Raw genomic sequence first — 14,083 nt, forward strand, 5'->3', positions numbered from 1 at the left:
AGAAGGTTTTTACAACTACCTTATTTGATGTTCCCTGGGTGCAGGGTTTTAAATATCCTGTGCTTTTACAGTATTGACAGACTAAACCACTATCTATAGTTGAGCTGATCCTATTGCTCAAGTCTTTTGAGGCTATATTTGCCCAAGAATCACTTAAGAAGGGTCAGGTCAGATTTTAACATGACAGAATGAGGTCTGGTGACTGAGGCAATCTTTAAGCTTGATGATCTCAGAGGCTGGACTGGACTAGGTCTTAGAGATAACATCACAGTAACAGTGTAAGGTTGTCACATAGGTCTATGATTTGTTTTCTCAAAATCAGTTGGCATAAAAAACGACTCTCTAACCAAACTCTTCATCTTTCTGTAACAACAAGAATGTAAAGATTAGCTGATCCAAAAGAAATACTCTGAAAGAGACACTGAAGACTACCAGTTACCGCAAAACCCAAAGCTGCTCTTCTGTACACAGGAAGCAACCGACCTGTCATCAGTGGGTAAAAATGAAGGCTGAACAAAAGACTTTTCACTTAAAGAACATCTTTATTTGAACTTCAATATACAATATTACCTTTAATTTGTAAAAATCACATACTAGAGGACATGACTGGAAACCAGTTCAGGAGCAGCCAGTGGGTACCAATTTAGGAGGCTATACTTACCCCACTTATTAGTTTAGGAAAAAAAAAATCTATCAACGAATTTGAGACCAGTGAGATTGAAGGATGGCATTTCAACCTCCAAATCCAGTAATTAAAATTGAAGATACTTTTAGTCAGCAAGAATTTCTGAATTTTCTTTAAAAATATTTTTCCCAACAAAGAACCAAGCTTATCTTTATTAGGTTTTCCGGTATACATCTTGCAGTAGAATTCTGTAGAAATCAAATAACCACAAGACTTTTGCAACTGTTTAAAATCCTCTGCGTATTAATATGTGTGGGTATGGGTGTACGTGTTTAAGTTCCCACACTTATATTCACACTGAGCTGAAGCAATCTTACAGCATGTTGGACTTGGAAAGGCAGCTCATCTACAATGTGGAAGAGAGACAGTAAGTCTCCGCTCCTCTATCATTCTGAATACAGACTTCCCCTCCTCTAAAATTTCCCCAAATAGTAAAATATAAACTTCTTAAAGAAAACTCTATTATCTATTAGAATGACTGGTGCACTGCAACGTATATGCTAGTAATGTGGTGTGTAATTTCACGAGCAATTTTATGAGTTCTGCAATTACTGGGCTCAAACCAAGTTTGAAACGGATTAGCTGTTAAATAGTGGAAGTTTAAGGATGAGGTATGATTTAGTTGAAAAATGATGCATATTGACTTCTGAAATAATGCTATTAACTTGTAAAGGAATTGAGGAGAGTTATGCAAGAGAAAGGGATTCTCCTTTTGGATACATCTTTTCTCTGTACTCATCAGATTCAGGCTATTCTAGAGGTAACAGGGGCAGTACTGTTCTGCAGTCTAAAAAAGGGATAGTGGCTGCCAAATAGATGAGTCACATAACCCATTTTCTATTGCTCAGAATTCTTCAAAAGTTTGCTTTCTGCAGCACAAAGATCAGACGTTCTATCACACTCTTGTTGTGGAGCTCTAAGAGTATCCAAGTGGATGAATTTCTGCAGCTCCAGCAATCCAGAATCCCGGTCCTAGGGTCAAGGAGCAGAACTTGGAGAATATAGTATTTTGACAATACACAGACCTTCCTTTTACACAGAGATTCTGAAATTATGGCATTAAATAACAAGGCGAAGATAATGGCTGATAGCACACCTACCTTCCCTAACCCCGTTCTGCCTCTTTCATTGTAGTCAATCATTATGAAACCTGAACAGACTCCAGGAGGAGTGTATCTACTTTCAAGACAACAAAATATATAGTTTTAGGTTATACAAATATACACAATCATACATACACACATCTTTTTGATTTAAAAATGAATTGTGCAAGTCAAAACAGAGAGAAAACACATAGATCAAAGGTTAGAGGGTCTAACACAAACTAAACTTGGGATTGGGGTCACCAACTGTGACCCATGGGCCAAATCCAGCCCTCCATCTGCTTTTGTAAATAAAGTTTTCCTGGAACGCAGCTACACCCATTCTTTACATAGTATCTATACCTGTTTTCAACACTTCAACAGCAGAAATGAGTAATAAAAGAGATTGTTTAACTCCCATAGCCTAAAATATTATCTGAAAGCTTGCTGATCAGTTACAGATCAAAAAGAGCATCTCCATCATGATCTGAATGAGCCAAAGTAACAGAAAATCATCTTTATCAGTGTTATTGATCCAGAATAAATGGATTAAAATAGCTTCATATCATATATACTCAAATATTCTGCTTATAATTTGCGCAGCCAAAACCATTTTCAGCTGTTTATTAACAAAAAGTATTAAAAATTTACCTGTGTATAACTGTATTTATATACATACATAGATCATATATATATATATGTAAAGAGTGGAAAAGATAGGAGCTAGCCAATTTGTGTATAAGGAATTCTAAAGAAAAATAATAACTCAAAATGCTATTATTAGGAACTGTTGTTTGGAACTTGGAAATATTTTAGTATATTTTTCTTTATATTTAACAGTATGGGACTATTAATAGGGCCCATATCAGAGCAAAGACAATTCACAACTGCAAGTTTTACCCATGAATTATATGGCAAAATCTTTTTGAATATAAAATAACCAGCATTTCTATAAAACACTGCTTTTTAATTATGCAATTAAAATGATAGAGCAAAATAAGAATGTTTTTATTTCTAAAGTAAATATTTTAGTCAAAGTTGCATCATAAATATTTCTTTGACATTTTCAAGAGATTTTACTTATTAACTACAATTATAGTTAGTATTATATAGTAACACATTGTTTTAAAACATATTATAAACCTTTTCTTTTTCCTCTTTAATTTATATGAAATATAAAATTAAGAATTTTGTAACACAATTCATATTGGAAACATTTAAAATGTTGTGAACTACTCTCATACAGAAAATGCTATGGAATCACATAAAACATTCTAATGATTGGAAGTGCCAGGCACAATGCTTGGCACATATTAGATACTTCATTAATGTTCGTTCACTCATCCTCTCATTTACTCATGCACTTATTAAAAAAATTCCAGGCTTAAGGAGAAACTGCATTGTAATGAGAATGGCAAACACAATCTTTTATCAACAAATTTGGAGTTCTGACAAAGACTTTGGCAATGGAGAGTGGAGAGGATGAGAGGATGATTAAGATTTCAAACTGCTTGGTTAAAATCTACCAAGTATAGCCCTGAGTTGCCCTAGATGACATCATAGAGGATCAGGGTCAATACTCCATGAAAAGAATGCATTCCTTCGATACCAAGGTTTTACTTTTACATATAAACATCTGCTTAAAGTCAGGAATACGTTGGTGTCAGAGAGATATAAAATGTGCAACCCACAAGAAAGTAAAAACCACCTGACTGGGGACATATTTTTGTGAGATGAGACTTCTTTTTGGTTAGGGCCCCATTGTCTTAACAACTAAATACTGGTTGAATAAAAAAAATCTGGTTTAACGTAAAAAGTGTGAATTTAAAATGAAGAGAAATAAACGTAGAGGACAGAAGAGTGTTCAAAATTCCTATTTTTTTCTATTATGCACCAACTGACCTAGGTATTCTGCACATTTGTGCCAAAGGCACAGGTAAGGTGTCAGCTCTTTGAAGAGGCACCTGGAAAGGACCATTTCTGGGTTCTTTGCAGAAGGTCTTATAAATGCAATGAATATTTAACCTGAGTATTAAGGTCTACAAAATGCAAAGAGCTGTAAAAGACAGAAGTAAAGAATACTCTTGGAAGCTAAGCATTATATGGGATGAGAACTGATCTTGAAGGAAATAATTTAAAAATCTATTACAAAAATAAAACATGACACTGCCAAGTCATTTGTAGCTGACTTTAATTGCCTTTGGTATTCAGGAGAAGAAAAAAATCGAAGTACTTTCATAAGCTCTGGTCTTTCCATCACACAGAAGGTAGGGAGTGGTGAAGAAGACCCTTCCATTGTCCCTGTCAAATTCTTTGCTTGTACCAGAACGGACTCTGCTTGTATACTTCCCTGTCTTCTCTTAAGCTCCAGTCATCTAAGTAATACAAATAGGGCACTTGGGAGTATGGGTTCTGTCTCCTTATCCCTTGAGAAGTTCCTGGGGAACTAAGAAGGTCCCTTAACTCTGCATTCTTCTAAACAAGGTGAAAGAGAATTCAGAGTTCATTGCCATCTGCACTGCTGCTCTGGGTCTTTGCCAATTCAAGTTTTTCACTTTTTCTTAGTGATTCATACGTGGGCTTGTGCTACTTTGATGAGGAAGGCTAACTGTTTTTAAGAACCAAATACTTTGCCTTTTCCCTTCTACAGTTACAGTAATATGTATATCTTCTCATCTAGAAATTTAAATGTTCAAGTAGTAAAAGATATTACAAATGTCAAAACATGTGCTATAATTTAACTCTCTTAAGGACTATTGTAACTGGCCCTGCATCCTTATTTTCTATGTATACTGAAAAATTTTGCAGTGGTTATCATTTATGGATCATCAGCAGAACTGTCAAAATTAATGATTTGTGGTATAAGATGATCCACCTTAGAAAATAATGTATTAATTAAATCCTTTCCCAACTTATATCTAAAAGCTAATTTAAAAACAAATGCTATCAAACAAGAAAATAAGCCTTCAGAATTCCAAGGTGGGCATCTCGTACAAACTTGGTTTCGTGTAATCTTCAAATTCAGAGTAAATATTATACTAATTATAATTAGTTTCTATCTTTTATTAATGTCAATGGAAGATGTCTATATTAAACGAAAAGAGCAAAAATGTATCTTGCACTGTCACATAAATTTAAGGACAGAAAATTTATAAGCACTAGATATTTATCTTATAATTTCTGATAAAATTTAAGTTCTTTTTGCCAAAATATAAAGAACTAGTAGTTTATTTAAAAAGAAATGGCAATGCAAAACCTACTGATAGTAAGATAAAGTCCCTTAGATGTAACCCAATTTTAGTGTAATATGATTAATTACACCACTCTTTTATCACTGAAAATTTTGAAACTATTCTGATTATTTCTGTAAATATTCTTGGAGAAAATTAAAAAAACATACAATATCTGTGAACAACTCACTCATCTGATGAGATTATAAATAAACGACCCCCCCATTCCAGATAGAACAAGAAAGTTTCACTGTGTTTGTTTTGCTTTAGTAAGTTATAAAAGTAATTTAGCTTATCAAGGCAAATTTAGAGCTGCCTAATGGTACAGAGATTTTTTTGCCAAGCCACATAAATAAAGTAATAAGTTGAGTGACTCTCCTAACTTTATTATGAGATTAAAGTTGATAAAATTTACGTGGTAGATGTGATGGTCTGGAAAAAATAATGTACTAACAAAACAAAGGATTGCTCTTAGAAGAGGTTTCAAGGCAACAAACTGCGGCATTTCTCCCACTTTCTGTCATGCTACCAACATTAGACTGAACTACATGCACAAAACCCCAAACTCAGGCTCATAAGTGGTGATTATGATAAATATCAGTTTCAATGATTCCACATGGAGAAAAAGACTTGAAGAGTATTCTTTGTGAGATCATGCCCCCAGAGAAAATTAAACTTAACCAAGAAATTTCAATGAAATAGATTGGGATTTGAAATGGTTGCCAGTCTGGTCATCCAATGGGGAACTTGAAAATTCAGATAGGGATGGGTACTCCTGTTTCTTTTTTGAGTCTTCTTGTTACTGATGCAGTTAAACTATTCTTTCATTCTTGTTTCTTTTAGTTCATTCCATTATTAAAATGGAGAAAAAGGGATAAGCAATATGTAAATATTTGATTTGAATGCTGCTCCACTGTAGGAGGAAACAAATATATATAATTGGTTCCAAAGGCCATCTTTAAATCCTGCAAGGTGCTCTTTATTCTTGGCTTGCTTTCAGGAAGTCTAGCCTCCAGACTTCAGGACTCTAAAAAACCAATACAGTAGTACCAGGCATCATTTCTCATGAGACCACCTCATTACCAATCAAAGCACTTCCAGGTCTCTGTCCTACACACACCAGAACATGTTTTTGGTCAGGTATAAAATGGAATAATTTCAAAGCTGATATATCTACAAGTTGAAAAGTCTTAGGGAGAACAGTTTCACCCTGTCATGTTGACACAGAGGTCCAGGTTTTCAAAAGCCGCCTCTCCAGATGAATTTCTGTAGTGGTCCATGTAAACAAAACACAGGTGAGAATGGTCCTTCTGGAACTGCTTTCATCGAACAGCAGGATTACCTGAAAGTGTGGTGTTGGCTAAATGTAACACAGGCAGAGGGTGAGCCTCTGTATTAAACACCCAGTGGTCTAAAGGTAAAAGGTCATCACCAGAGAACAGCAGATACAAATATCTGAAAATAAAAAGGGGAGAAAAATGAGCTTCAAATAGAATTCAACAAGATGAACTGAGCTCAGTTATAATGGCAGAAAAAAACCAATAACCTATTTTGAGCAGCTTTGATTAAAAATATCACAGAAATAAACCTCAGTCCCCCAAATGATCTAAACACAAAGACAACAGGTTTCAGCATAGTGTGTAAGAAATCCAGTAAGATGAACAACTAGACCTGCTGAAATAAAATAGTTAAAAAAAACATTCCGGCCAGGGTAGTGAAGAGAGCAGAGCGTGATCTTAGAGTAACACATTCAATTTTCCTTTTTGTTTTTTTAGACAGTCTTGCTCTCTCGCCCAGTCTGGAGTGCAGTGGTGTAATCTCAGCTCACTGCAACTTCCGCCTCCCAGGTTCAAGCAATCCTCCTGCCTCAGTCTCCCTAGCTGTGATTACAGGCACATGCCACCACATCTGGCTAATTTTTGTATTTTTAGTAAAGACAGGGTTTCATCATGTTGGCCAGGCTGGTCTCAAACTCCTGACCTCATGATCTGCCCACCTTGGCCTCCCAAAGTGCTGGGATTAAGGTGTGAGCCACCACCACGCCCAGCCCACATTCAATATATTAGCTGTAGGTTTTTCATATATGCCCTTATCAGGTTAAGAAATTTCCTTCTGTTCCTACTGTGCTGAGAGTTTTATTTATTTATTTTTTTTTTTATCAGAAATGGATGTTGGATTTTGCCATAAAACTTTTCTATGTCTACTGAGGTGATCTTTTTTTAGTTAACTGATTGATTTTCAAACATTAAATCAACCCTCCACACCTGGGATAAACCCACTTAGTCATAACGTATTATCTATTTAATATGTTGTTAGACTTGATTTGCCAAAATCTTGTTTCGTTCTATTTACATTCAGGAGGAATATTGGTTCTGATGAAGACTCTGCTGTCATTCATTTCTTTTTTCCTTAAGTTACTGGGGTACAGGTGGTATTTGCTTACATGAGTAAGTTATTTAGTGGTGATCTGAGAGATTTTGGTGCACCCACTACCCAAGCAGTATATACTGCATCATATTTATAGTCTTTTTCCCTTGCCACCCTCCCACTCTTCCCCCGAAGTCCACTGTATCATTCTTACACCTTTATGTCCTCACAGCTTAGCTCCCACATATCAGTGACAACATACAATGTTTGGTTTTCCATGCCTGAGTTACTTCACCTAGAAAAATAGTCTCCAATATTATCCAGGTCACTGCAAATGCCATTAATTCATTCCTTTTTATAGCTGAGTAGTATTCCATCATATAAATATACCACAGTTTCTTTGTCCACTCATTGATTACTAGGCATCTGGGTTGGTTCCACAATTTTGCAATAGTGAATTGTGCTGCTATAAACATGTGTGTGCAAGTATCATGTGTGTGCAAGTATCTTTTTTGAATAATGACTTCTTTTCCTCTGGGTAGACACTCGGTAGTGGGATTGCTGGATCAAATGGTAGTTCTACTTTTGGTTCTTTAAGGAATCTCTACACTGTTTTCCATAGTGGTTGTACTAATTTACATTCCCGCCAGCCGTGCAGAAGTGTTTCCTGTTCACCACGTCCATACTCACATATACTGTTTTTGATTTTTTTATTTTGGCCATTCTTGCAGGTGTAAGGTGGTATCGCAATGTGGTTTTGATTTGCATTTCCCTGATCATTAGTGATGTAGAGCATTTTTTCATATTTGTGGGCCATGTGTCTATCTTCCTTTGAGAACTGTCTATTCATGTCCTTAGCCCACTTTTTAATTTTTTTTTCTTACTGATTTGAGTTCATTGTAGATTCTGGATATTAGTCCTTTGTCAGATGTATTGAATGTGAAGATTTTCTCTCACTCTGTGTGTCGTCTGTTTACTCTGCCGACTATTCCTTTTGCTGTGCAAAAGCTCTTTAGTTCCCAGCTATTTATCTTTGTTTTTGTTGCATTTGCTTTGGGTTCTTGTTCATGAAATCCTTGGTTAAGTCAATGTCTAGAAAAGTTTTTCCAATGTTATGTTCTAGAATTTTTATAGTTTCAGGTCTGAAAGTCCTTAATTCATCTTGAGTTGATTTTTGTGTAAGGTGAGAGATGAGGATCCACTTTTATTCTCCTACATGTGGCTAGCCAATTATCACAGCACCGTTTGTTGAAAAGAGTGTCCTTTCCCCACTTCATGTTTATCTTTGCTTTGTCAAAGATCAGTTGCCTGTAACTATTTGGCTTTATTTCTGGGTTCTCTATTCTGTTCACTGTTCTATGTGCCTATTTTTATACCAGTACCATGCTGTTTTGGTGACTATGGCCTGAGGTATAGTTTGAAATCAGGTAGTGAGATGCCTCCAGATTTATTCTTTTTGCTTAGTCTTGCTTTGGCTACATGGGCTCTTTTTTGGTTCCATATGAATTTCAGGATGTTTTTTCTAGTTTGTGAAGGATGATGGTGGTATTTTGATGGGAATTGCATTGAATTTGTATATTGCTTTTGTCTGTATGGTCATTTTTACAATATTGATTCTACCCATCCATGAGTGTCATCTATGATTTCTTTCAGCAGTTTTGTAGTTTTCCTTGCAAAGGTCTTTCATCTCCTTGGTTAGGTATATTCCTAAGTATTTTATTTTTGCAGCTTTTGTAAAAGGGGTTGAGTTCTTGATTTGATTCTCCACTTGGTTGCTGTTGTTGTATAGAAGAGCTACTGATTTGTGTACATTAATTTTGTATCCAGAAACTTTGCTGAATTCTTTTATCAGTTCTAGGAGTTTTCTCTGGAGGAGTCTTCAGGGTTTTTGAGGTAAACAATCATATCATCAGCTAACAGCGACAGTTTGACTTCTTCTTTACCGATTTGGAAGCCCTTTATTTCTTTCTCTTGTCTGATTGCTCTGGCTAGTACTTCCAGTACTATGTTGAAGAAGAGTGGTGAGAGTGGGCATCCTTGTCTTGTTCCCGTTCTCAGAGGAAATGCTTTCAACTTTTTCCCATTCAGTATTATGTTGGCTGTGGGTCTGTCACCAATGGCTTTTATTACATTGATGTATGTCACTTGTAGGCCAATTTTGCTGAGAGTTTTAATCATAAAGGGATGCTGTATTTTGTCAAATGCTTTTTCTGCATCCCTTGAGATGATCATGTGATTTATGTGGGGTATCACATTTATTGACTTGTATATGCTAAACTATCCCTGCATCACTGGTATGACACCCACTTGATCATGGTGGACTACCTTTCCGAAATGTTGTTGGATTTGGTTAGCCAGTCTTTTGTTAAGGATTTTGGCATCTATGTTCATCAAGGATATCAGTCTGCAGTTTTCTTTTTTGGTTTTGTCCTTTCCTGGTTTTGTTATTAGGGTGATGCTGGCTTTACAGAATAAATTAGGGAGATTTCTTTCTTTCTCTATCCTGTGGAATATTGTCTGTTAGAATTCTGCTGTGAATCTGTCTGGTTCTGGACTTTTTTATGTTGGTAACTTTTAAATTACCATTTCAATCTCACTGCTTCTCTATTGGTCTGTTCAGCATATCTAATTCTTCCTGATTTAAGCTAAAAGGGTTGCATTTTTCCATGAATTTATCCATCTCTTCTAGGTTTTCTAGTTTACGTGTGTAAAGGTGTGCATAGTAGTCTTGAATGATCTTTTGTATTGCAGTGGTGTCAGTTGCAGTATCTCCTGTATTGTTTCTTAATGAGGTTATTTGAACTTTCTTTACTTGGTTAATGTTGCTAATGGTCTATCAATTTTATTTATCTTTTCAAAGAACCAGGTTTTTGTTGCATTTATCTTTAGCATTTTTTGTTTTGTTTCCATTTCATTTAGTTCTGCTCTGATCTTGGTTATTTCCTTTCTTCTGCTGGGCTTGGTTTGTTCTTGTTTCTCTAGTTTCTTGAGGTGTGACCTTAGAATGTCAGTTAGTGCTCTTGGGCTATGACCTTTCCTCTTAGCACAGCCTTTCCTGTATACCTGAGGTTTTGATAGGTTGTGTAATTATTGTCGTTCAGTTCAAAGAATTTTTAAATTTCCAGCTCGATTTTGTTTTTGACCGAATGTTTATTAAGGAGCAGGTTATTTAATTTCCATGTATTTACATGGTTTTGAAGGTTCCTTTTGGAATTGACTTCCAGTTTTATTCCCCTGTGAACTGAGACAGTGCTTGATATAATTTCAAGTTTCTTAAATTTATTAAGGCTCATTTTATGGCCTATCATATGGTCTATCTTGGACAAAGTTCCATGAGCTGTTGAATAAAATGTGTATTCTGCAGTTGCTGGATGAAATGTTCTGTACATATCTGTTAAGTCCATTTGTGCCAACATATAATTTAAATCTATTATTTTTTTGTTGATTTTCTGTCTTGATGACCTGTCTAGGGGTGTCAGTGGAGTACTGAAGTTCCCCATTATTATCGTGTTGCTAATTTCTTAGGTCTATCAGTAATTGTTTTATAAATTTGGAAGCTCCAGTGTTAGGTGCATATATGTTTAGGATTGTGATATTTTCCTGTTGGACAAGACCTTTTATCATTATATAATATCATTCTTTGTCTCTTTTAACTGCTGTTGCTTTAAAGTTTGTTTAAACCAACCCTCATTCTTTTTTAAAAAATTTTCTTCTTTACTACTTTATTTTTTATCAATTTTACTTTCTTTTGCTAATATTTTTATGGAACAGCTTCACCCCATAAAGGATCTGGGCTATCTATAAAATTTCAACATAAAAGAAAACATATACCATTTAAAAACATATATATCCCTTTCTGTTACCATGCTTCTATTAGTGAATATATACTTATAAAAGGGGTTTGAAAGTGATTTTCCAAGAACAACGCGAAAAGTAAAAACAGTTTTATCTTTTCTCCAGTTTTCATTTCCAAAGTATATGTGCTGCTAAATAAGAAGTTTTCTTTTTCTTCTTAGATAGTTCATGTTGGCACTTTTTGGGTTTTAAAAAATTATGCATTTTCACAGGGTAATCAGATGAGCTTCTTTATAATAGGTTTTTGTCATTGTTTTATAGTAAACTCTTGCTTTTTCAGAATTTGGAGGCAGTCTTCAGTGGCAAATATTTTTATTATTATGACATTCATGAGCTGTCATGATATAAACATCTTCTGTAAAATTACTTTAAGTCTTTCAATTTCCTGCATCAGAAGGTTTAAAATTTCATGCTTGATTCTTGCTGCCATTTTTATATTTGCCCCTTTTTACCTAATTTTTCTTTCTGCTCTGGTTGCTTTTAAGATTTTTTTCTTTACCCCTGGTTTTAAGCAATTAGATTATAATGTGTCTTGGTGAAGTTGTCTTCATTCATGTTTCTTGTGCCTGGAGTTTGTTTAGCTTCTTGGATCTGTGGGTGTATAGTTTACATCAACTTTGTAAAGTTTTTTGCCATTATTTCTTCAAAAAAAAAAAATTTTTTTTTTTTGGAGGGGGTCCACCTTCTTGTTTCTTCTCTGGAGATTCTAATTTCACGTATTTTAAGCCACTGTAAGTTGTCACATAGCTCACTGATCTCTTTCTAGTTTCATAAAGGTTCTTATTTTTTGCTCATGTTTCATTTTGGATAGTTTCATTGCTAAGTCTTAAAGTTCACTAATTTTCACTTCTGCAATGTCTAACATGCTAATAATTTCATCTAGTATATTTTTCAACTCAAACATTACAGTTTTCATTTAGAGAAATTTGATTTGGGTTTTTATATCTTCTAGGTCTCTACTTTTTGAATAGAGGGAACATAGTTAATAAATATTTTAATTATCATTGTCTACTAATTCTAATATCTTTATCAGGTCTAAGTTGGTTTCAATTATTTTCATAATTACTGATCATATTGTACTGTCTCTTTGCATACATGGTAATCTTTGACTAGAAGCTAGACACTGTGGATTTTACCTTGTTGGGTGGTAGTTATTTTTATATTCCTTTATATAAATCTTGAGTTTTGTTCAGGGATGTAGTTAGATCACCTAGAAACAGTTTGATCCTTTTAGATCTTGCTTTCATTATTTGCTACGTAGGTCCAAAGCAGCAGATTATTCCCCACTATTGAGGCAGGATCTTCCTGAGTACTCACTCTACCCAGTGACACTTGAATTATGAATTTTTCCAGTCTGGTTGCCGGTAACAGGTACTGTTTCTGACCCTACTGTGAGTACCAGAAACTGCTGCCTTTAATCCTCTATGATGATTCTTTCCCTTACCTCAGGAGGTTCTTCACATGCATGTGATGATCAGGACTCTGCTGAATACTCCAGTGGGTTCCCCTGGTTATTTCTCTCTGCAGCTTTCTCCTCTCTGGTACTGTCCTGTGAATTCTAGCTATTTCAGTTTCCCCACACTCACAGCTTCATCTCCCCAGGGAGTGCACTGGGCTTTGTCTCAGATCCCCTCCCTGTACTATGTCCTGGAAACTCTAACAGGACAGTCAGCTGGGCAATCACAGGGCTCACTTCGTTTCCTATCTCTCAGAGATTACTGTCCTTCACTGCCTCCTGTCTGGTGTTTCAAAAACCATTGTTTCATATACATTTTGCCATTTATTAAAGGCAGAAGGGTAAATCTGGTTCCATCTTTAGATTAAGCAGAAGTTCCACTCATCCATTTTGAGAGACTGTGTCAAACAATTTGCTGAATGTCATGTAATTATATTCATGGAATTCCCTACCCTCGTGTCTATTATTAATCCAATCCAAAAAGAATATTAGATGGTCCAGCAAGAACTTGTTCTTAGAAATCGTTTCTGATTCTTCATGATGACTAGTTCCTTTCTAATCTCTTCATACCATGACTTCCTAGAATTTTATGAAAGTAGACATTAAATACATCTATACTTTCTTCAATCCAACTGCATTTGCAGTAGTAATTTAAAATAACAAGTTACTTTTCTTCCTTTGGGGCTCTAGTTTCATCTTAGCCATATTTGTTTAACTGGAATATAATTTGTTATTTTAAATTACTGCAAGAATCCAAATAAATTATATATCAAGGTGCTAGTTCAAATGTGACTTTGAAGTCAATATTATATTTTAGGAATACTGGAGGGGAACAGTGGGATAGGAGAAAGATAATTTTAAAGAAGGGAAAAGTTGGATGAAGGGGTTAGAGGAGAGGAAGTTGGAGGTGAAGTATGAGTGCTTTGCATTTTATCTTATAATTCCCTTTTTAGCATGCCATTGCTTTATTTTTTTTATTGTGGTAACAAACATATAACATAAAATTTACCATCTTAACCATTTTTCAGTGTATAGTTCAGTAGTGTTAAGTATATTCACACTGTTCTTTGCAAAACTAAAACCAATTTCAATTCCCTCCCCAAGTCCCTGGTAACCACCATTCTACTTTGTTTCTATAAATGTGACTACTTTAGAGACCTCACAGAAGTAAAGTCACCCCATATTTGTCTTTTTATGGCTGGCTTATTTCACTTAGCATAATGTCCTCAAGGGTCATCCGTGTTGCTGCCCTGATTTTGATTCTAGAATTCTATTTCCTACTACTTCTCCTAGTGAATGTACTTTAGTTGGTCTAGTTTCTTTAGTGTTTTTTAAAAGGTATTTTTTTTCAGGCTGAATCCTTCTTTTCAGAGAGCTACTTTCTGTTTTACTTCACCTATTAACATTT

At 35.1% G+C, this 14,083-nt stretch overlaps 1 protein-coding gene across 2 annotated transcripts in view; it reads right to left on the reverse strand.

Moving 5' to 3' along the window:
* Positions 1-522: 522 nt before the first annotated feature.
* The window catches only part of MAN1A2 (mannosidase alpha class 1A member 2), a 164,466-nt gene continuing 150,905 nt past the window's right edge, over positions 523-14,083 (reverse strand). For both annotated transcript variants that reach the window (XM_012458861.2, XM_012458863.2), the window contains exon 13: positions 523-6,452. In XM_012458861.2, coding sequence (XP_012314284.1) covers positions 6,320-6,452 — 133 coding nt within the window. In that variant the 3' untranslated portion in view covers positions 523-6,319. The remainder of the gene's footprint in view (positions 6,453-14,083) is intronic.

This window comes from Aotus nancymaae, unplaced genomic scaffold (assembly GCF_030222135.1).
Source record: "Aotus nancymaae isolate 86718 unplaced genomic scaffold, 86718_ANA_hifiasm-v0.15.2.pri h1tg000007l, whole genome shotgun sequence".
Classification (NCBI taxonomy): domain Eukaryota; kingdom Metazoa; phylum Chordata; class Mammalia; order Primates; family Aotidae; genus Aotus; species Aotus nancymaae.